At 42.0% G+C, this 18300-nt stretch overlaps 1 protein-coding gene across 1 annotated transcript in view; it reads left to right on the top strand.

Moving 5' to 3' along the window:
- LOC113893397 (antigen WC1.1) overlaps window positions 1-18300 on the top strand; it is a 49966-nt gene that overhangs the window by 19902 nt on the left and 11764 nt on the right. The window contains exons 5-10 of the mRNA XM_027543399.1: window positions 179-489; window positions 5951-6259; window positions 6353-6670; window positions 15593-15685; window positions 15762-16076; window positions 17160-17474. Of these exons, the coding sequence (XP_027399200.1) occupies window positions 179-489; window positions 5951-6259; window positions 6353-6670; window positions 15593-15685; window positions 15762-16076; window positions 17160-17474 (1661 nt within the window). The remainder of the gene's footprint in view (window positions 1-178; window positions 490-5950; window positions 6260-6352; window positions 6671-15592; window positions 15686-15761; window positions 16077-17159; window positions 17475-18300) is intronic.

Consider the following 18300-nt stretch of genomic DNA (forward strand, 5'->3'; position numbering starts at 1 on the left):
CTCTTGCCACTGGTATAAAAAACCAGACCCAGCTGCTGCCCCATTGCAACGACTCCGTGTGTGAACCAGCAGGGTCTGCAGCCTCAGAGGAGAGCGCCCCCTACTGCTCAGGTGGGGGTCCTAGAGGACAGAAAACCCTTCCCAACCCCTGGCGTCCCATTTCTCTCTGCTCAGACAGCAGACAGATCCGCCTGGTGGACGGAGGTGGTCGCTGCTCTGGGAGAGTGGAGATCCTTGACCAGGGCTCCTGGGGCACCATCTGTGATGACGGCTGGGACCTGGACGATGCCCGCGTGGTGTGCAGGCAGCTGGGATGTGGAGAAGCCCTGGACGCCACTATCTCTTCCTCCTTCGGGAGGGGATCAGGGCCCATCTGGCTGGATGAAGTGAACTGCAGAGGAGAGGAGTCCCAAGTGTGGAGGTGCCCTACCTGGGGATGGCAGCAACACAACTGCGATCATCAAGAAGATGCAGGAGTCATCTGCTCAGGTATGGTCAATTCTTTGTCCACAGGCTGAGAAAATGGAAAGTTCCAAGAAAGCTGGTGTCTGATCAGCAGGGCAATGGGAGATAGGTGGGCTAGAGAGGACTCAGACGCCTACCCATCCTCCCTGAGTGCACTGTGGCTATGAGTGATGAGCATCGTATACTTTCCTCTTATAAGTCTCTGCTATTCTTTTTGTCTCCAGTGGACTTACCTGATGCTAAAATAGCTTTATTCATTCTCCCAATTAAAATAAATCCTCATAACTTTTTTTCATAATTCACTTTTTGTAAGAGTGAAACATTTGCTAACTGCCACATACACATTCTCTTTGCACAGGGAGGCTATGAGAGGCAGGGACAAGAATGAGGATGTACTTTCCTGGGTGGAGTTGTTTCTGTACAAACAATGTGAGACATTATTTTACACTAAGCTAGTAGGAGTGGAGGTTACTCTTACTATAGGAGGATATCACTTACATATATAGAGGTGATCCCTAAAGGGATATTATTTAACAAATCAGAGATTCTTATGGATTTGTGGCAGATTTCAAGTTTCCTTTGGAAATTTAGTTGTAAATGTTCATAGTTCTTTGATGGTAGAACTAGAGAACTGTGAATGAAATGCTCCGAGTCATATATTCTTTCATTGTTACTAGAAAAATCTCTCTCCCCAATTTTTCCTTTAAGATATCTGTATAAATGCAAACTTTGGAGGAACACTTAGTCATGCACTGGCAAGTCAAAGGTGGAGGTAATAAAACATGAATTTCTGTGTTTTATGATAAGAGATTATGTAGTTTATATTTGATGATTTCAGTGATATAAGAGACTTGTGTTTGGGGGCTTATTTGAGCAAGAGGACAAATGTAATTTTTGAAGAAGGTGGAACAGGTTTTATAGTAGTTGGGAGGAAGGGGAATGGCAATGGGAGCTGAGGAAGGCAACTCTGAGGTTCTCTGAGCAGCACTGAAGGTCCAGGTGTGGTGTGGAAGATGCTATGTGTGCCTAAGGACCCAAGATGTCTACACAGCAAGAGACCAGACAAGGATATATCTTTATTATATTTAATATCTTTACTCATTCACATCAGTTCAGTTCAGTTCAGTCTTTCAGTAGTGTCAGACTCTTAGCGACCCCATGAATTGCAGCACGCCAGGCCTCCCTGTCCATCACCAACTCCCTGAGTTCACTCAAACTCATGTCTATCGAGTCAGTGATGCCATCCACCCATCTCATCCTCTGTCATCCCCTTCTCCTCCTGCCCCCAATCCCTCCCAGCATCAGAGTCTTTTCCAATGAGTCAACTCTTCACATGAGGTGCTCAAAGTACTGGAGTTTCAGCTTTAGCTTCATTCCTTCCAAAGAAGTCCCAGGGCTGATCTCCTTCAGAATGGACTGTTTGGATATCCTTGCAGTCCAAGGGACTCTCAAAAGTCTTCTCCAACACCACAGTTCAAAATCATCAATTCTTCGGCGCTCAGCTTTCTTCATAGTCCTTCTCTCACATTCATACACGACTACTGGAAAAACCATAGCCTTGACTAGACGGATCTTTGTTGGCAAAGTAATGTCTCTGCTTTTGAATATGCTATCTAGGTTGGTTCTAACTTTCCTTCCAAGGAGTAAGCGTCTTTTAATTTCATGGCTGCAGTCACCATCTTCAGTGATTTTGGAGCCCCCCAAAATAAAGTCTGACACTATTTCCACTGTTTCCCCATCTATTTCCCATGAAGTGATGGGACCAGATGCCATGATCTTCGTTTTCTGAGTGTTGAGCTTTAAGCCAACTTTTTCACTCTCCACTTTCACTTTCATCAAGAGGCTTTTGAATTCCTCTTCACTTTCTGCCATAAGGGTATTGTCATCTGCATATCTGAGGTTATTGATATTTCTCCCAGCAATCTTGATTCCAGCTTGTGCTTCTTCCAGCCCAGAGTTTCTCGTGATGTACTCTGCATATAAGTTAAATAAGCAGGGTGACAATATACAGCCTTGATGTACTCCTTTTCCTATTCAGCCTTCTATTTAATAATTTTCTTGGAATTTTCACACACTCACTCTTCTATGTAAATTTTAAAATCAAGTAGAAAATAAAAAAGAAATAATATATCTCAGAAGTCTCTATCTGAATATGTCCTAAGACTTTACTGATTATCCAGCACCTATTTGAATATGTAACTTTTATCAGGGTATATAAAACAGAATACAAGAAATACTTCTCTCTTTGTCTTTCTAAATTTTTAATTTCATGGAATTAATATAATATCAACAATCTCAGATATGCAGATGACATCACCCCAAATGGTAGAAAGTGAAGAGGAACTAAAGAGCCTCTTGATGAAAGTGAAAGAGGAGAGTGAAAAAGCTGATTTGAAACTCAGCATTCAGAAAACTAAGATCATGGCATCCTGTCCCAGCACTTCATGGCAAACAGACGGGGAAAAAATGGAAACTGTGACAGACTTTTTTTTCTTGGGCTCCAAAATCACTGTGGACAGTGACTGCAATCATGAAATTAAAAGATGCTTTCTCCTTGGAAGAAAAGCTGACAAACCTAGACAGTATATTAAAAAACAGAGACATTACTTTGAGACAAAGGTCCAACTAGTCAAAGCTATGGTTTTTTCAGTAGTCATGTATGGATGTGAGAGTTGGACCATAAAGAAGGCTGAACACTGAAAAACTGATGCTTTTGAACTGTGGTGTTGGAGAAGACTCTTGAGAGTCCCTTGCACTGCAAGGAGATCAAACCACTCAATCCTAAATGAAATCAACCCTGAATATTCACTGAAAGGACTGATGCTGAAGCTGAAGCTCCAATACTTTGGCCGCCTGATATGAAGAGCTGATTCACTGGAAAAGACCCTGATGCTGGGAAAGATTGGAGGCTGGTGGAGAAGGGGACGACAGAAGATGAGATAGTTAGATGGCATCACTGACTCGATGGTCATGAGTGTGAGCAAAGTCAGGGAGATAGTGAAGGACAGGGAAGCCTGTCATTCTTCAGTCCATGGGGTAGCAAAGAGTCAGACACGACTGAGTGGCTGAGCAACAACAACAACAACAACAAAGAGTTAATTAAAAATGGTTTATCTAGGATGTGTATCCTGTGACCAAACTCCCAGCCAGAATAGATTAGGGGTCCTAACTTAGGCCTCTCTGGGGAGATGGAAATGGATTAACAATAAGGGGCAAGCAGATCATCCTCTGTCTCATCATTCATTCTTGTATGAGTGGTCAAGCTAATCCTTCAATTCTTTAATTTCTGCAGTGCATTTTCTGTTCTCTCCTGCTCTCTATGCTGCTGCTGCTGCTGCTAAGACGCTTCAGTCATCTCTGACTCTGTGCGACCCCATAGACAGCAGCCCACCAGGCTCTGCTGTCCCTGGGATTGTCCAGGCAAGCACACTGGAGTGGGTTGCCATTGCCTTCTCCACCTGCTCTCTATAGTCGATTTTTATTCTATTACATCATTCTTTTTGGGACTTCAAAGTTCACAAATGTATGCAATCAGAGTCCTTCACCAGAACAAATTCCACCATGTACATAAATAATCATGAGCACACTCAGAAACCAGGAAAATTATTTAAAAAGTTGTTCTTTATGATGTGCAGGTTTTTTTCCTATTGGATTACCTTTTCTCTATCCAAAATATGGTCTCTGAAGGATGAAATCATTATCATCAATCTTTTTTTGGTCTCTCTCTCTCATACTCCATCCACTCCCCATTTAACCTGCCACTCACTCCACCTCGCTCCCTACAGAAGTTCTTTCCTTTTGGAGTCTCCTTTCCATCTATTTGTAGCTCTTAAGCTTGTTTTTTCTTTTCTGCATTGGGAGAAATCAGAAAGGGTAGCAGGGTTATGTGGCAAATGGGAGGAGCACAGGGGATAAAAAGTGTTAAAATCTTGTTGAACAAGTCTTTTTCCCCCCAAATGTTTTTATGTTTCATTCCTATTGAGGCGTTTGCAATTTAGAAATCTCTAAAGTATATATTAAAAGACACTTACTCCTTGGAAGGAAAGTAACCTTCCTAGACAGCAACCTAGTAACTAACCTAGACAGCATATTAAAAAGCAGAGATATTACTTTGCCAACAAAAGTCCATCTAGTCAAGGCTATGGTTTTTCCAGTGGTCATGTATGGATGTAAGAGTTGGATTGTGAAGAAAGCTGAGCGCTGAAAAATTGATGCTTTTGAACTGTGGTGCTGGAGAAGACTCTTGTGAGTCCCTTGGACTGCAAGGAGATCCAACCAGTCCATTCTAAAGGAGACCAGTCCTGGGTGTTCATTGGAAGGACTGATGCTGAGGCTGAAACTCCAATACTTTGGCCACCTCATGCGAAGAGCTGACTCATTGGAAAAGACCCTAATTCTGGGAGGGAATGGGGGCAGGAGGAGAAGGGGACGACAGAGAATGAGATGGCTGGATGGCATCATTGACTCGATGCACACGAGTTTGGGTGAAGTCCTGGAGTTGGTGATGGACAGGGAGGCCTGGCGTGCGCAATTCATGGGGTCACAAAGAGTCAGACATGACTGAGGGACTGAACTGAGCTAAACTGAACTGAAAGTATATATGGCTTTGTTGCTGTCTGCTCTCTTCCTCTCATTCTCCTTTTTTATAGCTTGCTGGCTTCTTATCTCAGAAATCCAAATAGGAAAGGCATATGCAGTTAGCATATAGATAAGGTTAGAATACATTAAATTATCATTACTCTTTCACATTTGCTGAGAATCTCATGTCTAGTATGAAGTAATCAACTAACTCAATTGTCTTGCATAATCCCACTGAGACCTCACTTTCTCCCAGGTGTCTTGATAAATCCTAGGTTTTTAAGAAAGATGGCTAGGACCATTCCCTCCCTCTCCTATGACTCTCTGAGCTTTTGTCATTTCTAAACTTACCCGTGGACAACTTCTTTCACAATTAGATTATAATACCTGCACTCAGATCCAGCCCGTGTGATATTCCCTGTCCTCAGTGACTTGAATATTGGCTCTGAGAGAAAACTGGCCAGAATTTTAGCCCCAGAAATCTCAGGATGGTCCTCTAAACTTCTAAACTTCTCTGGCTCTTAGGCCTCTAAGCTCTTGAACCACATGGACCTTTTTCACTCTCACTTCAGCTCTGCACGCATGTTTGAATGTCTACCACTGTGTGGTTTCTTTGGGCACCGTAGTTTCCATGCCCCAGATAGGAATTAACATTCCTAACCAATATATATTCTCGGGATTCAGCCATTCTGAACTGATCCTTCAATCCTTCTGGATATCTCTTCAGAAACTTGCTCATGAAAATGCAGTTTGACAAGGGACAGTCACATTATCTTTTCTTATCCCCTCTTATTCCACTGTTGGAAAGAAAAGCTTTCACACCATCTCACGCCTGTGAATGTTGTTTCCAATTGTCAAGCCAGGTTCATGAACACTCACTGGGTTTATTGTTCTTTGTTTCTCTTAGGATTTGTGCGTCTGGCTGGAGGGGATGGACCCTGCTCAGGGCGAGTAGAAGTGCATTCTGGAGAAGCCTGGACCCCAGTGTCTGATGGAAACTTCACACTCCCCACTGCCCAGGTCATCTGTGCAGAGCTGGGATGTGGCAAGGCTGTGTCTGTCCTGGGACACATGCCATTCAGAGAGTCCGATGGCCAGGTCTGGGCTGAAGAGTTCAGGTGTGATGGGGGGGAGCCTGAGCTCTGGTCCTGCCCCAGAGTGCCCTGTCCAGGAGGCACGTGTCTCCACAGTGGAGCTGCTCAGGTTGTCTGTTCAGGTGAGATGCACATCAGGACTTAACCTCCGTGTACACTCAGTTCAAGCTAAAAAAGAAATCAGATTTTACTGAAATCCTGTCTTTTTCTATCAGTGTACACAGAAGTCCAGCTTATGAAAAATGGCACCTCTCAATGTGAGGGGCAGGTGGAGATGAAGATTTCGGGACGATGGAGAGCGCTCTGTGCCTCCCACTGGAGTCTGGCCAATGCCAATGTTGTCTGTCGTCAGCTCGGCTGTGGAGTTGCCATCTCCACCCCCAGAGGACCACACTTGGTGGAAGGAGGTGATCAGATCTCAACAGCCCGATTTCACTGCTCAGGGGCTGAGTCCTTCCTGTGGAGTTGTCCTGTGACTGCCTTGGGTGGTCCTGACTGTTCCAATGGCAACACAGCCTCTGTGATCTGCTCAGGTAAGAGAGGGAAGGGCTACTATACTTAGGATTCTCATGGAGTGAAATTTCCCCAAAGCAGAGAGTAAGGGAAAACAGGCTTAAAAAGGAAGATATTCTGTAGTGAAATTATTGAACTCAGGTTTCAACTGCTCATTACTCAAGAATCCAATACTGAGACACAAGCGTGGGATAAAATTAAAGATAGCTTTGTTGAGGAAACCAGCAGTTCTGGGGAGACAGAGGACTAATGTACCAAAGAACTAGCTCCCCCTTGCTGATCAGGGACAAGACTTTTTAAATGGGAATTTCAGGAGTGCACAGGTGGAGGTAGGGGACAGGTTACCTGCAGAATAGCATAGCTAGCTCCGACAGTCATCTTGAAATAGGTCTGATCAGTGTCACCTTTATTGTTTGAAATACAGTTAATCATCAGTTCTAGTGTTGGTCTGTTCCCATTTCCTTGAGGCCAATTCTTAGAATTGTGCAAGATGAAGAAGATTATGGGCTTCCCTGTTGACTCAGATGGTAAAGAATCTGCTTGCAATGCAAGAGACTCAGGTTTGATCCCTGGGTTGGGAAGATCCCCTGGAGAAGGAAATGGCACCCCACTAGTCTGGTCATCATGTAATTTACTTCTACTACCTGGTTGGGATTTCAGCATCTGCAAAACAGCTCAAAGGATATGGCTCAGAATGTTAGCTATAGCCCATGAGGAGGCACTAAAAATACTTGACTTTGTTTAGGGTTAAACTATTATTATTTTATCCGATTTGACTGTTTTCCTTTGTTTCTGAAAAATTTTCATTTCTGTGATTAAATTTATTCTTTGGCTAAGGCTTTTCTACAGACAGAAGCAGGTGCAGGACATGAGGGTGGTCTGTCCTGAGAAGGCTCCGTAAGGTCCTGCTCCATAACCTTCTCATTGTTCACTCATTTTTTCAGGGGAAAGAAGTGCTAAGAAATGCTATGTCAGGGAAAGAAATGCTTAGATGAATAATATTTTTATGAAACATTATTATTTAAGGATAATAATAGAGAACAAAGTACAAACAGTAAGTGTATGCCTAGGTCATGTTCCCCAACCCAGATCCACAAAGAGAACATTCGCAGCACCACAGAATCACTATTGCCTCCCAAGAGCTGTGTCCTCCTCTCCAGGGAAGACTGCTTACCTAAGACTTGTACTGCCATAGAATATTTTTTCAGTTTTTGAACTTTATGTATAACCATATAGAATATTTTATTTCGTGTCTAATTTCCCACTCATGATGTTGTTTATGGCAACATTGTATTCAATTTTATTACTATAGAGTAGTCCTTTGAATGATCACATGACCATGCGTTGATCCATTCAACTAGTGCCAGAGATTTCAGTTTGTTGCCAGGTTTTGACTATTACAAATACAGTGGTGCAAATTACCATGACAATGACTTTTGGCATAAATATTTATTATGTTTTTTTGTGTTTAATTCTGTTTTATATTTTTATTTTCTTAATGGTATGGTGTACTTCAATGAGCCAAGTTACTCATCTTAAGTTAATTCATTCACCTTTTTTACTGTACATTAGTGCTCCTTCAGTCAGTCAGTTCAGTTCAGTCACTCAGTCATGTCTGACTCTTTGCAATCCCATGGACTGCAGCACATCAACCTTCCCTGTCCTTCATCATCTCCCACAGCTTGCTCAAGCTCATATCCATTGAATTGGTGATACCACCCAATCATGTCATCCTCTGTCATCTACTTCTCCTCCTGCCTTCAGAATTTTTCTGCATCAGGGTCTTTTCCATTGAGTCAGTTCTTCCCATCATGTGGCCAAAGTATTAGAGCTTCATCTTCAGCATCAGTCCTTCCAATGAATATTCAGCACTGATTTCCTTTAGGATTGACTGGTTTAATATCCTTGAAGTCCAAGGGACTCTCAAAAGTCTTCTCCAACACCACAGTTCACAAACATCAATTCTTCAGTGCTCAGCTTTCTTTATGGTCCAGCTCTCACATCCATACATGACTACTGGAAAAACTATAGCTTTGTTGGACCTTTGTCGGCAAAGTAACGTCTCTGCTGTTTAATATGCTATCTACGTTTGTCATAGCTTTTCTTCCAAGGAGCAAGCATCTTTTAATTTCATGGCTGCAGTCACAATTTGCAGTGATTTTGGAGTCCAAGAAACTAAAGTCTGTCACTGTTTTCATTGTTTTCCCATCTATTTGCCATGAAGTGATGGGACCAGATGCCATGATCTTCCTTTTCTGAACGTTAAGTTTTAAGCCAACATTTTCACTCACCTCTTTCGCCTCCATCAAGAGGCTCTTTAGTTCCTCTTCACTTTCTGCCATAAGGGTGGTGTCATCTGCATATCTGAGGTTATTCATATGTCTCCCAGCAATCTTGACTCCAGCTTGTGCTTCATCCATCCCGGCATTTCGCATGACGTGTTCTGCATAGAAGTTAAATAATCAGGGTGACAATATACAGGCTTGATGTACTCCTGTCTCAGCTTTGAACAGGTCCCTTGTTCCAGTCCATAGAGCTCCTTATATCCTCCTAGAAAGAACTTTGTCTACTCCAAAATCACAAAAATTTTCTCTGAGAGTATCTCGCAGAAGTGTAATTACTTTTCTTTTGCATGTAATTATACAGAGCTTCTAGGATTGATAACTGTGTAGGATAAGGGTCAAGTGTCATGTTTTCACATTGGCATCCAGTTGACTCAGAATCTTTTTCTGGAAAGACTATTCCCTACTTCAGTGCCACCTTTGTGATAAACCAAAGGCACATATGTCTGAACACTTCTTTTAGACTTTCTATTCTGTTCCACTGTATCATTTGTCTATCCTTCCACCTGTACCACATTTTCTTAATTATTGTAATTTTATACTAAATCTTGAACCTTCCCTGGTGACTCAGATGGTAAAGAGTCCATCTGCAAGGCGGGAGACTTGGGTTTGATCTCTGGGTTGGGAAGATCCCCTGGAGAAGTGCATGGCAACCCACTCCAGTATTCTTGCCTGGAGAGTCCCCATGGAGAGAGGAGCTTGGCGGGCTGTAGTTCATTGGGTCACAAAGAATTGGAAATGACTGAGTGACTAAGCACACATAGTAAGTCTGGGTAACTTTATTTATTTATTTTTTAGGATTGTTGGATTTTATTTATTTATTTTTAAAATATAAATTTATTTATTTTAATTGGAGGTTAATTACTTTACAAGATTGTATTGGTTTTGCCATACATCAACATGAATCCACCACAGGTATACACGTGTTCCCAATCCTGAACCCCCCTTCCTCCTCCCTCCCCGTACCATCCCTCTGGGTCATCTCAGTGCACCAGTTGTTGCTGTTCTTCCTAACTGCCTTGGTCATTCCTGGTTTTTGTATTTTGTATACATTTTTGAGCTGAAGCTCGAATACTTTGCCACCTGATGTGAAGAGCTGACTCATTAGAAAAGACCCTGATGCTTGGAAAGATTGAAGGCAGGAGGAGAAGGGGACAACAGAAGATGAGATAGTTGGATGGCATCACTGACTCAATGGACATGAGTTTGGGTAAACTCTGGGAGTTGGTGATGGACAGGGAAGCCTGGCGTGCTGCAGTCCATGGGGTTGCAAAGAGTTAGACATGACTGAGTGACTGAACAACAACATAAATTTTGAATCATCTTGTCATGTTTCACACACACAAAAGCATCAGGGAATTTTATTGAGGTTAGCTTTAATCTGTATATAAATTTGAGAATGATTTATTTTGACAACATTGAGTCTCCCAATTCATTGGCAAAATATATCCCTTCATTCAGTTTGGTCTTGAATTTCTCTCCGATGTTTTGCACATCTTTACCTAGGTTTTCTCCTAGGCATTTTATGGGTTTGATGTTACTAGTATTTACTTTAGTGAAGGTTTTCTAGGAGTGAATTCTCTCTGAACTTTATCTGGATTCCCCAAATGTTAGGTTAGTATTTTGCTTTAATCCTTCTTTCTTTCTTTCTTTTCTCTCCCTCTCTCTCTCACTCTAGTTTTCTCTGTCTTGCTCGAGGTTTCCCTCTCTCTCCTGCTTTGTTCCTCTCCTGTCCCATTTTCCCCCTGAGTATGTAAAATCTTTCTGGATTAAGTTGCAGATAGGATGCTCCTTTATCCCTCCCCCTCCCCAAAAACAACAACAAAAAAAACTTCAGGGAATTTCCTTACATAACCACAGTTCAATCAGATCTTTAGAGATATCAGCCCCAGATAACATCTAAGTGCAACCACATGAGAGACCCCAAAGATAGAACTGCCAAGTTGAGTCTTTCCCAAATTACTGACCAGGAAATTATGATCAAAATTAAAAAAAAAATTCCCTCAACTGCTAAGTTTGGGGGGAAACTTTGTTATACAGTATTGTTAACCAGGCACTTACCATGTAACCAGCTTTTCTATATAGGGGAATATTTATCCTCTCATCTTCCATTTTACTATTTCTACTTTATATTGATCTAATGTGCTGATAGATTCATTCTCTAGTTCTTAATTTCAGCTGTTAACTTTTTCAGCTGTCGAATTTTCATTTGTTTTTGTTATCATTTCTCTGCCAAGACACACATCTTGTTAATTTTTTGTGCACTTTAATCATGGCTATTTAAATTCTCTGCCAGACTATAAAACTCTTAGAGGAAAACATAGGCAGAAGATTCTTTGACGTAAATTGCAACAAGATCTTTTTTGACCAACCTTCTAGAGTGAAGAAAATAAAAACAAAAATAAACAAATAGGACACGATTAAACTTAAAAGGTTTTGCATAGCAAAGGAAACCATAAACAGAACAAAAAGACAACTGTCAGAATGGGAGAAAATATTTGCAACTAAAATGAAACAACTAACAAGCGACCGATCTTCAAAATGCACAAACAACTCAATATCAACAAACCAAACAACCCAATTGAAAAATGGGAAAAAGACCTAAACAGACGTTTCTCCAGACATACAGATGGCTAACAAATACATGAAAAGATGTTCAATATCACTAATTACTAGAGAGATGCAAAACTGCAGTCAGGTATTACTTCACACCAGTCAGAATGTCTATCGTTAAATCTACAAACAATAAATGCTGGAGAGAATGTGCAGAAAAGGGAATCCTCCTACACATGGCTATGTAAATTGGCACAACTACTATGGAGAACAGTATGGAGGTTCCTCAAAAAACTGAAAATAGAATTATCATATGACTCAGCAATCCCACTCCTGGGCACATACCTGGAGAGAATCATCATTCAAAAAGACACATTCATCCTAATGTTCACTGCAGCACTATTTACAACAGCCAGGACACAGAAGCAACCTAAATGTCCCTCACAGGAGGAATGGATAGAGAAGATGTTGTGCATATATAAAATGGAATATTACTCAGCCATAAAAGAATAAAGTTGTGAAATTTGCAGAGACATGGATAGATCTAGAGATTGTTATGTTCGGTTTAGTTCAGTTCAGTTGCTTGTCATGTCTGATTGTTTGCGACCCCATTGACTGTAGCACAAGAGGGCTCCCTGTCCATCACCAACTCCCGGAGATTACTCAAACTCATGTTGTTTGATGCCATGTTGGTGATGCCAACCATCTCATCCTCTGTCGTCCCTTTCTCCTCTCACCTTCAATCTTTCCCAGCATCAGGGTCTTTTTAAATGAGTCAGTTCTTCACATCAGGTGGCCAAAGTACTGGAGCTTCAGCTTCAGCATCAGTCCTTCCAATGAACATTCAGGACTGATTTCCTTTAGGATGGACTGGTTGGATCTCCTTGCAGTCCAAGGGATTCTCAAGAGTCTTCTCCAACACCACAGTTCAAAAGCATCAATTCTTTGGTGCTCAGCTTTCTTTATAGTCCAACTCTCATATCCATACATGATTACTGGAAAAACCATAGCCTTGACTAGTAGGACCTTTGTTGGCAAAGTTATGTCTCTGCTTTTTAAAATGTTGTCTAGGTTGGTCATAACTTTTCTTCCAAGGAATAAGCGTCTTTTAATTTCATGGCTGCAGTCACCATCTACAGCGATTTTGGAGCTCAAAAAAATAAAGTCAGCCACTGTTTCCACTGTTTCCCCATCTATTTGCCATGAAGTGATGGGACTGGATGCCATGATCTTTGTTTTCTGAATGTTGAGCTTTAAGCCAACTTTTTCACTCTCCTCTTTCACTTTCACCAAGAGGCTCTTTAGTTCCTCTTCACTTTCTGCCATAAGGGTGGTGTCATCTCCATATCTGAGGTTATTGATATTTCTCCCAGAAATCTTGATTCCAGGTTGTGCTTCATCTAGCCCAGGATTTCTCATAATGTACTCTGCATATAAGTTAAATAAGCAGGGTGACAATATACAGCCTTGACTTACTCCTTTTCCTGTTTGGAACCAGTCTGTTGTTCCATGTCCAGTTCTAACTGTTGCTTCCTGACCTGTATACAGGTTTCTCAAGAGGCAGGTCAGGTGGTCTGGTATTCCCATCTCTCTTAGAATTTTCACAGTTTATTGTAATGCACACAGTCAAAGGCTTTGGCATAGTCAATAAAGCAGAAATAGATGTTTTTCTGGAACTCTCTTGCTTTTTCAATGATCCAGCGGATGTTGGCAATTTGATCTCTGGTTCCTCTGCCTTTTCTAAAACCAGCTTGAACATCTGGAAGTTCACGGTTCATGTGTTGTTGAAGCCTGGCTTGGATAATTTTGAGCATTACTTTGCTAGTGAGATGAGTGCAATTGTGTGGTAGTTTTAGCATTCTTTGGCATTGTCTTTCTTTGGGATTGGAATGAAAACTGACCTTTTGCAGTCCTGTGGCCACTGCTGAGTTTTCCAAATTTTCTGGCATATTGCATGCAGCACTTGCACAGCATCATATTTTAGGATTTGAAATAGGATTGTTATGTAGAATGAAGTAAATCATAAAGAGAAAAACAAATACTGTATAACATCACTTATATGTGGAATCTAGAAAAATGGTAAAGATGAACTTACTGCAAAGCAGAAATAGAGACACACCAACATAGAGAACATCATATGGATACTAAGAGGGGAAATGAAGAGTGGGGTGAATTGGGATATTGAGATTGACATATATGACATATAGACACTATTGATGTGCTGTGCTGTGTGCTTAGTCGTATCCGACTCTTTTCAACCCCATGGACTGTAGCCCGCCAGGCTCCTCTGTTCATGGGGATTCTCCAGGAATGAATTGTGGAGTGGGTTGCCATGCCCTCCTTCAGGGGATCTTCCCAACCCAAGGATCAAACACAGGTCTCTTGCATTGCAGGCGGATTCTTTACTGCCTCAGCCACCAGACTCAGAAGCCCTACACTATTGATACTAAGTATAAAATAGATATTGCCTGGAGAATCCCATAGACATGGAGCCTGATGGGCTAGTCCATAGTATCACAGAGTCAGAAATGACTGAAGTGACTTAGCATGCACGCACACATAAACTTTGCCAACAAAGGTCTATCTAGTCAAGGCTATGGTTTTTCCAGTGGTCATGTATGGATGTGAGAGTTGGACTATAGAGAAAGCTGAGCACCAAAGAATTGATGCTTTTGAACTGTGGTGTTGGAGAAGACTCTTGAGAGTCCCTTGGACTGCAAAGAGACCCAACCAGTCCATCCTAAAGGAAATCAGTCCTGAATGTTCATTGGAAGGACTGATGTTGAAGCTGAAGCTCCAATACTTTGACCACCTGATGTGAAGAGCTGACTCATTGGAAAAGACACTGATGCTGGGAAAGATTGAGGGCAGGAGGAGAAGGGGACGACAGAGGATGAGATGGTTGGATGGCATCATCGACTTGATGGACATGGGTTTGGGTGAACTCTGGGAGTTGGTGATGGACAGGGAGGCCTGGTGTGCTGCGGTTTATGGGGTCACAAACAGTTGGACACTACTGAGCGACTGAACTGAACACATAAAATAGATAAATAATAACCTATTTTATAGCACAGCGAACTCTACTCAGTGCTCTGTGGTGATGTAAATAGGAAGTAAATCCAAGAAAGAGGGGATATATATACATATATATATATATGTGTGTGTGTGTATATATATATATATTTCATTGTTGTTTGGTCGCTGAGTTGTGTCTGACTCTTTTGTGACCTCATGGACTGTAGCCTGCGACACTTCTTTGTCCATAGGATTTCCCAGGCAAGAATACTGGAGTGGGTTGCCATTTCTTTCTCCAGAGGATCTTCCCAACCAGGGATGGAACCCCAGTCTCCTATTTGGCAGGCAGATTTTCTTTACCACTGAATCACCTAGGAAACCCTTACATGTATATATAATGTATTAAATTTGCTGTACAGCAGAAGCTACCACAACGTTGTAAGGCAATTATGCTCAAATAAAAATTAATAAAAATAAATAAACTCTCTGTCAGGTAACTCTAAGAGCCAAATACCCTGGGAAATTTTTTTAAATGTTTCTTTTTCCTCTTGTTTTCCATGAGATCTCTTTTATATGTGTTTTTAAAATCACAAACATTGTAGATAAAAAATTGTACAAAGCCTTCAGAAAGGATTTTGTTTTGCTTCTTCTATTTAGGGGTAGATTAAGGACAGAGCAACTTATTTAACTCATTCTTAGGGCAAAGCTTGGCTTAAAACAGGAATCGTGGCATTGTCACGACCAGGGCTGTTCATAAAGAAAGGGAACACTAAGATTATGGTAACTTTACTGGTATGTTACAGCTTTCATCTCAGCTCCATCACTAGGTCATTATTATTATTTTATTTTGAACTTTTTACTTTGTATTGGGTTTAGCCGATACAGTTTCAGGTGAACAGGCAGGGACTCAGCCATACACATAAATGTATCCATTTCCCCCCAAAGTCCCCTCCCCTCCTAAAAATTATTTTGCTTAACTAAGTTTCCTGTTCTTCAACCTTCCCAACCTTCTAATCATTGCTCTTTTTTCAGGAAACCACACCCAGGTGCTGCCCCAGTGCAACGACTTCCTGTCTCAACCTGCAGGCTCTGCGGCCTCAGAAGAGAGCGCCGCCTACTGCTCAGGTGAGGGTCCCACAGGACAGAAGACCCTTTTCATTCCCCAGGTCGACGTCCCATTGTCCCATTTCTCTCTCCTCAGACAGCAGGCAGCTCCGCCTGGTGGACGGGGGCGGTCCCTGCGCCGGGAGAGTGGAGATCCTTGACCAGGGCTCCTGGGGCACCATCTGTGATGATGACTGGGACCTGGACGATGCCCGTGTGGTGTGCAGGCAGCTGGGCTGTGGAGAAGCCCTCAATGCCACGGGGTCTGCTCACTTCGGGGCAGGATCAGGGCCCATCTGGCTGGACGACCTGAACTGCACAGGAAAGGAGTCCCACGTGTGGAGGTGCCCTTCCCGGGGCTGGGGGCGGCACGACTGCAGACACAAGGAGGACGCCGGGGTCATCTGCTCAGGTCAGCACTCCACACTGTCCACAGGCAGGGTGAGGGGAGGGCCCAGGAGGACGGGGGTCTGTACCATGAGGGAGAGATGCTGAAAGGACAAGAGAAGGAGGCTTCCTCCCATGGAGCCTGTCTTTCCAGCAGACGTGAAGACGAGGTGCCTTCACTGCCTCGTGCAGCATTTGAGATTCTGGTCCTTTCTCCTCAGTAGTGTTTGCTGGCATAGCCTTTTCTCAGTTTTCCTTGAAATCAGGGCTCACTCTTCTGGTACATATGGTAGAGAAGTCTTAAAGCCAAGGTGCTAGTTTTTTTGCTTTGTAAAAATTTACCACATAGTTAATGGTTTAAAACAACACATTTACTTCCTTACACTTCTGTAGCTTAGATGTCCAGCAGGAATCTCACAGGATGGGGATCAAGGTTTCAGTAGAGTCTCATCACCTCTCAGCCTCTGGGAAAGAATCTGTTTCTTGTCTTTTCAAGCTTCTAAAAACTGCCTGCCTGCCTTCGTTCATAACCCCCTTCTGTTCATCATCAGACCAGCAATGCTCCACCTCTCTAACTGTTATACATAATCACATCTCCCTCTAACCAGAACGAGGAAAAGTATTCCACTCTAAAGGATAGTGAGTCTAAGATTGGGATTAGACTGTGCTCAGGTGGTTAATCCATCATATTTCAGGGTAATCTCAAGGTCCTTACCTTAATCACATCTGTAAAGTCCCCTTTGCCAGATAAGGAAACAGTCACAGGTCCATTAGTCTATCTGCCTCCACACTGTCCACATCACACCCCTTTCATACACTCTTTTAGATGTTTTGTCAGGAAGCAGGAGTCAGCTCCCTCTCCCTGCAGGTGTCCCGGTTGGTCTTCCTCAGTTTATATTCACTACATCATGGTGGTAGAAATATTTAGAAAGACAGACACAGATGGACAAAGTCAGATAAAAAGGAGACAGGTTTGACTCTGGTTATCTAGTGGATTTGCTTCCTCAGCTGGGTCAGAGATGAGTGTTCACAAGTTTGGGGAGAGAGGAAAACCCAGAGCTCTGAGTGGGTTTCTCACTGTGTCCTGTCTCCTCCCTTTCAATCTCAGAGTTCCTGGCCCTCAGGATGGTCAGCGAGGACCAGCAGTGTGCTGGGTGGCTGGAAGTTTTCTACAATGGGACCTGGGGCAGTGTCTGCCGCAGCCCCATGGAAGACATCACTGTGTCCGTGATCTGCAGACAGCTTGGATGTGGGGACAGTGGAAGTCTCAACACCTCTGTTGGTCTCAGGGAAGGTTCTAGACCCCGGTGGGTAGATTTAATTCAGTGTCGGAAAATGGATACCTCTCTCTGGCAGTGTCCTTCTGGCCCATGGAAATACAGTTCATGCTCTCCAAAGGAGGAAGCCTACATCTCATGTGAAGGTGACTTATGTCTATTTCTGTGTCTTTCCCAACCCTGTAGGATGTTGTTAGTGAGATTTGATATTTTAAAATCGAAGTGATGGGTTTAAGTTGAGTTTATAAAATGAAGTTTGGGTGGAGCTTATTTAATCTACATGTTCCAAACTTGATTTATTAAAATTTTTTAATTGATGTAATTGATACAGCATTAAATTTTTTGCTGTGTGCAACATAATGCTTGTATGTTTGTGTGTATTGATAAATGATCACTACAGTAAGTCTAGTTATATCTATATATATTAATCCATATATATAGATCCATATATACAGTTAAAAATTTTTCTTACATAATGAGAATGTTTAAGATGTATTTTCTTGCCATCTTTCAAATAGACAATACAGTATTCCCTATAGTCACCATGCTGTATGTTATATCTCTTCACCTATTAATTTTATAATTCAAATTTATACCTTTTATTACCTTTGCCCATACCAAATCCCCCACCTCTGGCAGCCACCAACTAGTCAGCATCTCTGAACTTGTTTTTGTTTTAATATTACACATATAAATGAGATTATATGGTAATTTTCTTTCTCTGTCTGATTTGTTTCACTTAGCATAATGCCCTTGAGGTCCATCCATGTTGTTGAAACTGGCAAGATTTTCTTCTTTTTTATGGGTGGATATAAATCTATATTACATTTTATTTATCCATTCATCAGTGAAGACTTACATTGTTTGTCTCATATATATTGCTATAAAATACTAAAAGGTAATACTGTTAAAGTGCTGCAGTCAATACTTCAGCAAATTTGGAAGATTCATCAGTGGCCACAGGACTGGAGA

Source organism: Bos indicus x Bos taurus, chromosome 5, assembly GCF_003369695.1.
Source record: "Bos indicus x Bos taurus breed Angus x Brahman F1 hybrid chromosome 5, Bos_hybrid_MaternalHap_v2.0, whole genome shotgun sequence".
Classification (NCBI taxonomy): domain Eukaryota; kingdom Metazoa; phylum Chordata; class Mammalia; order Artiodactyla; family Bovidae; genus Bos; species Bos indicus x Bos taurus.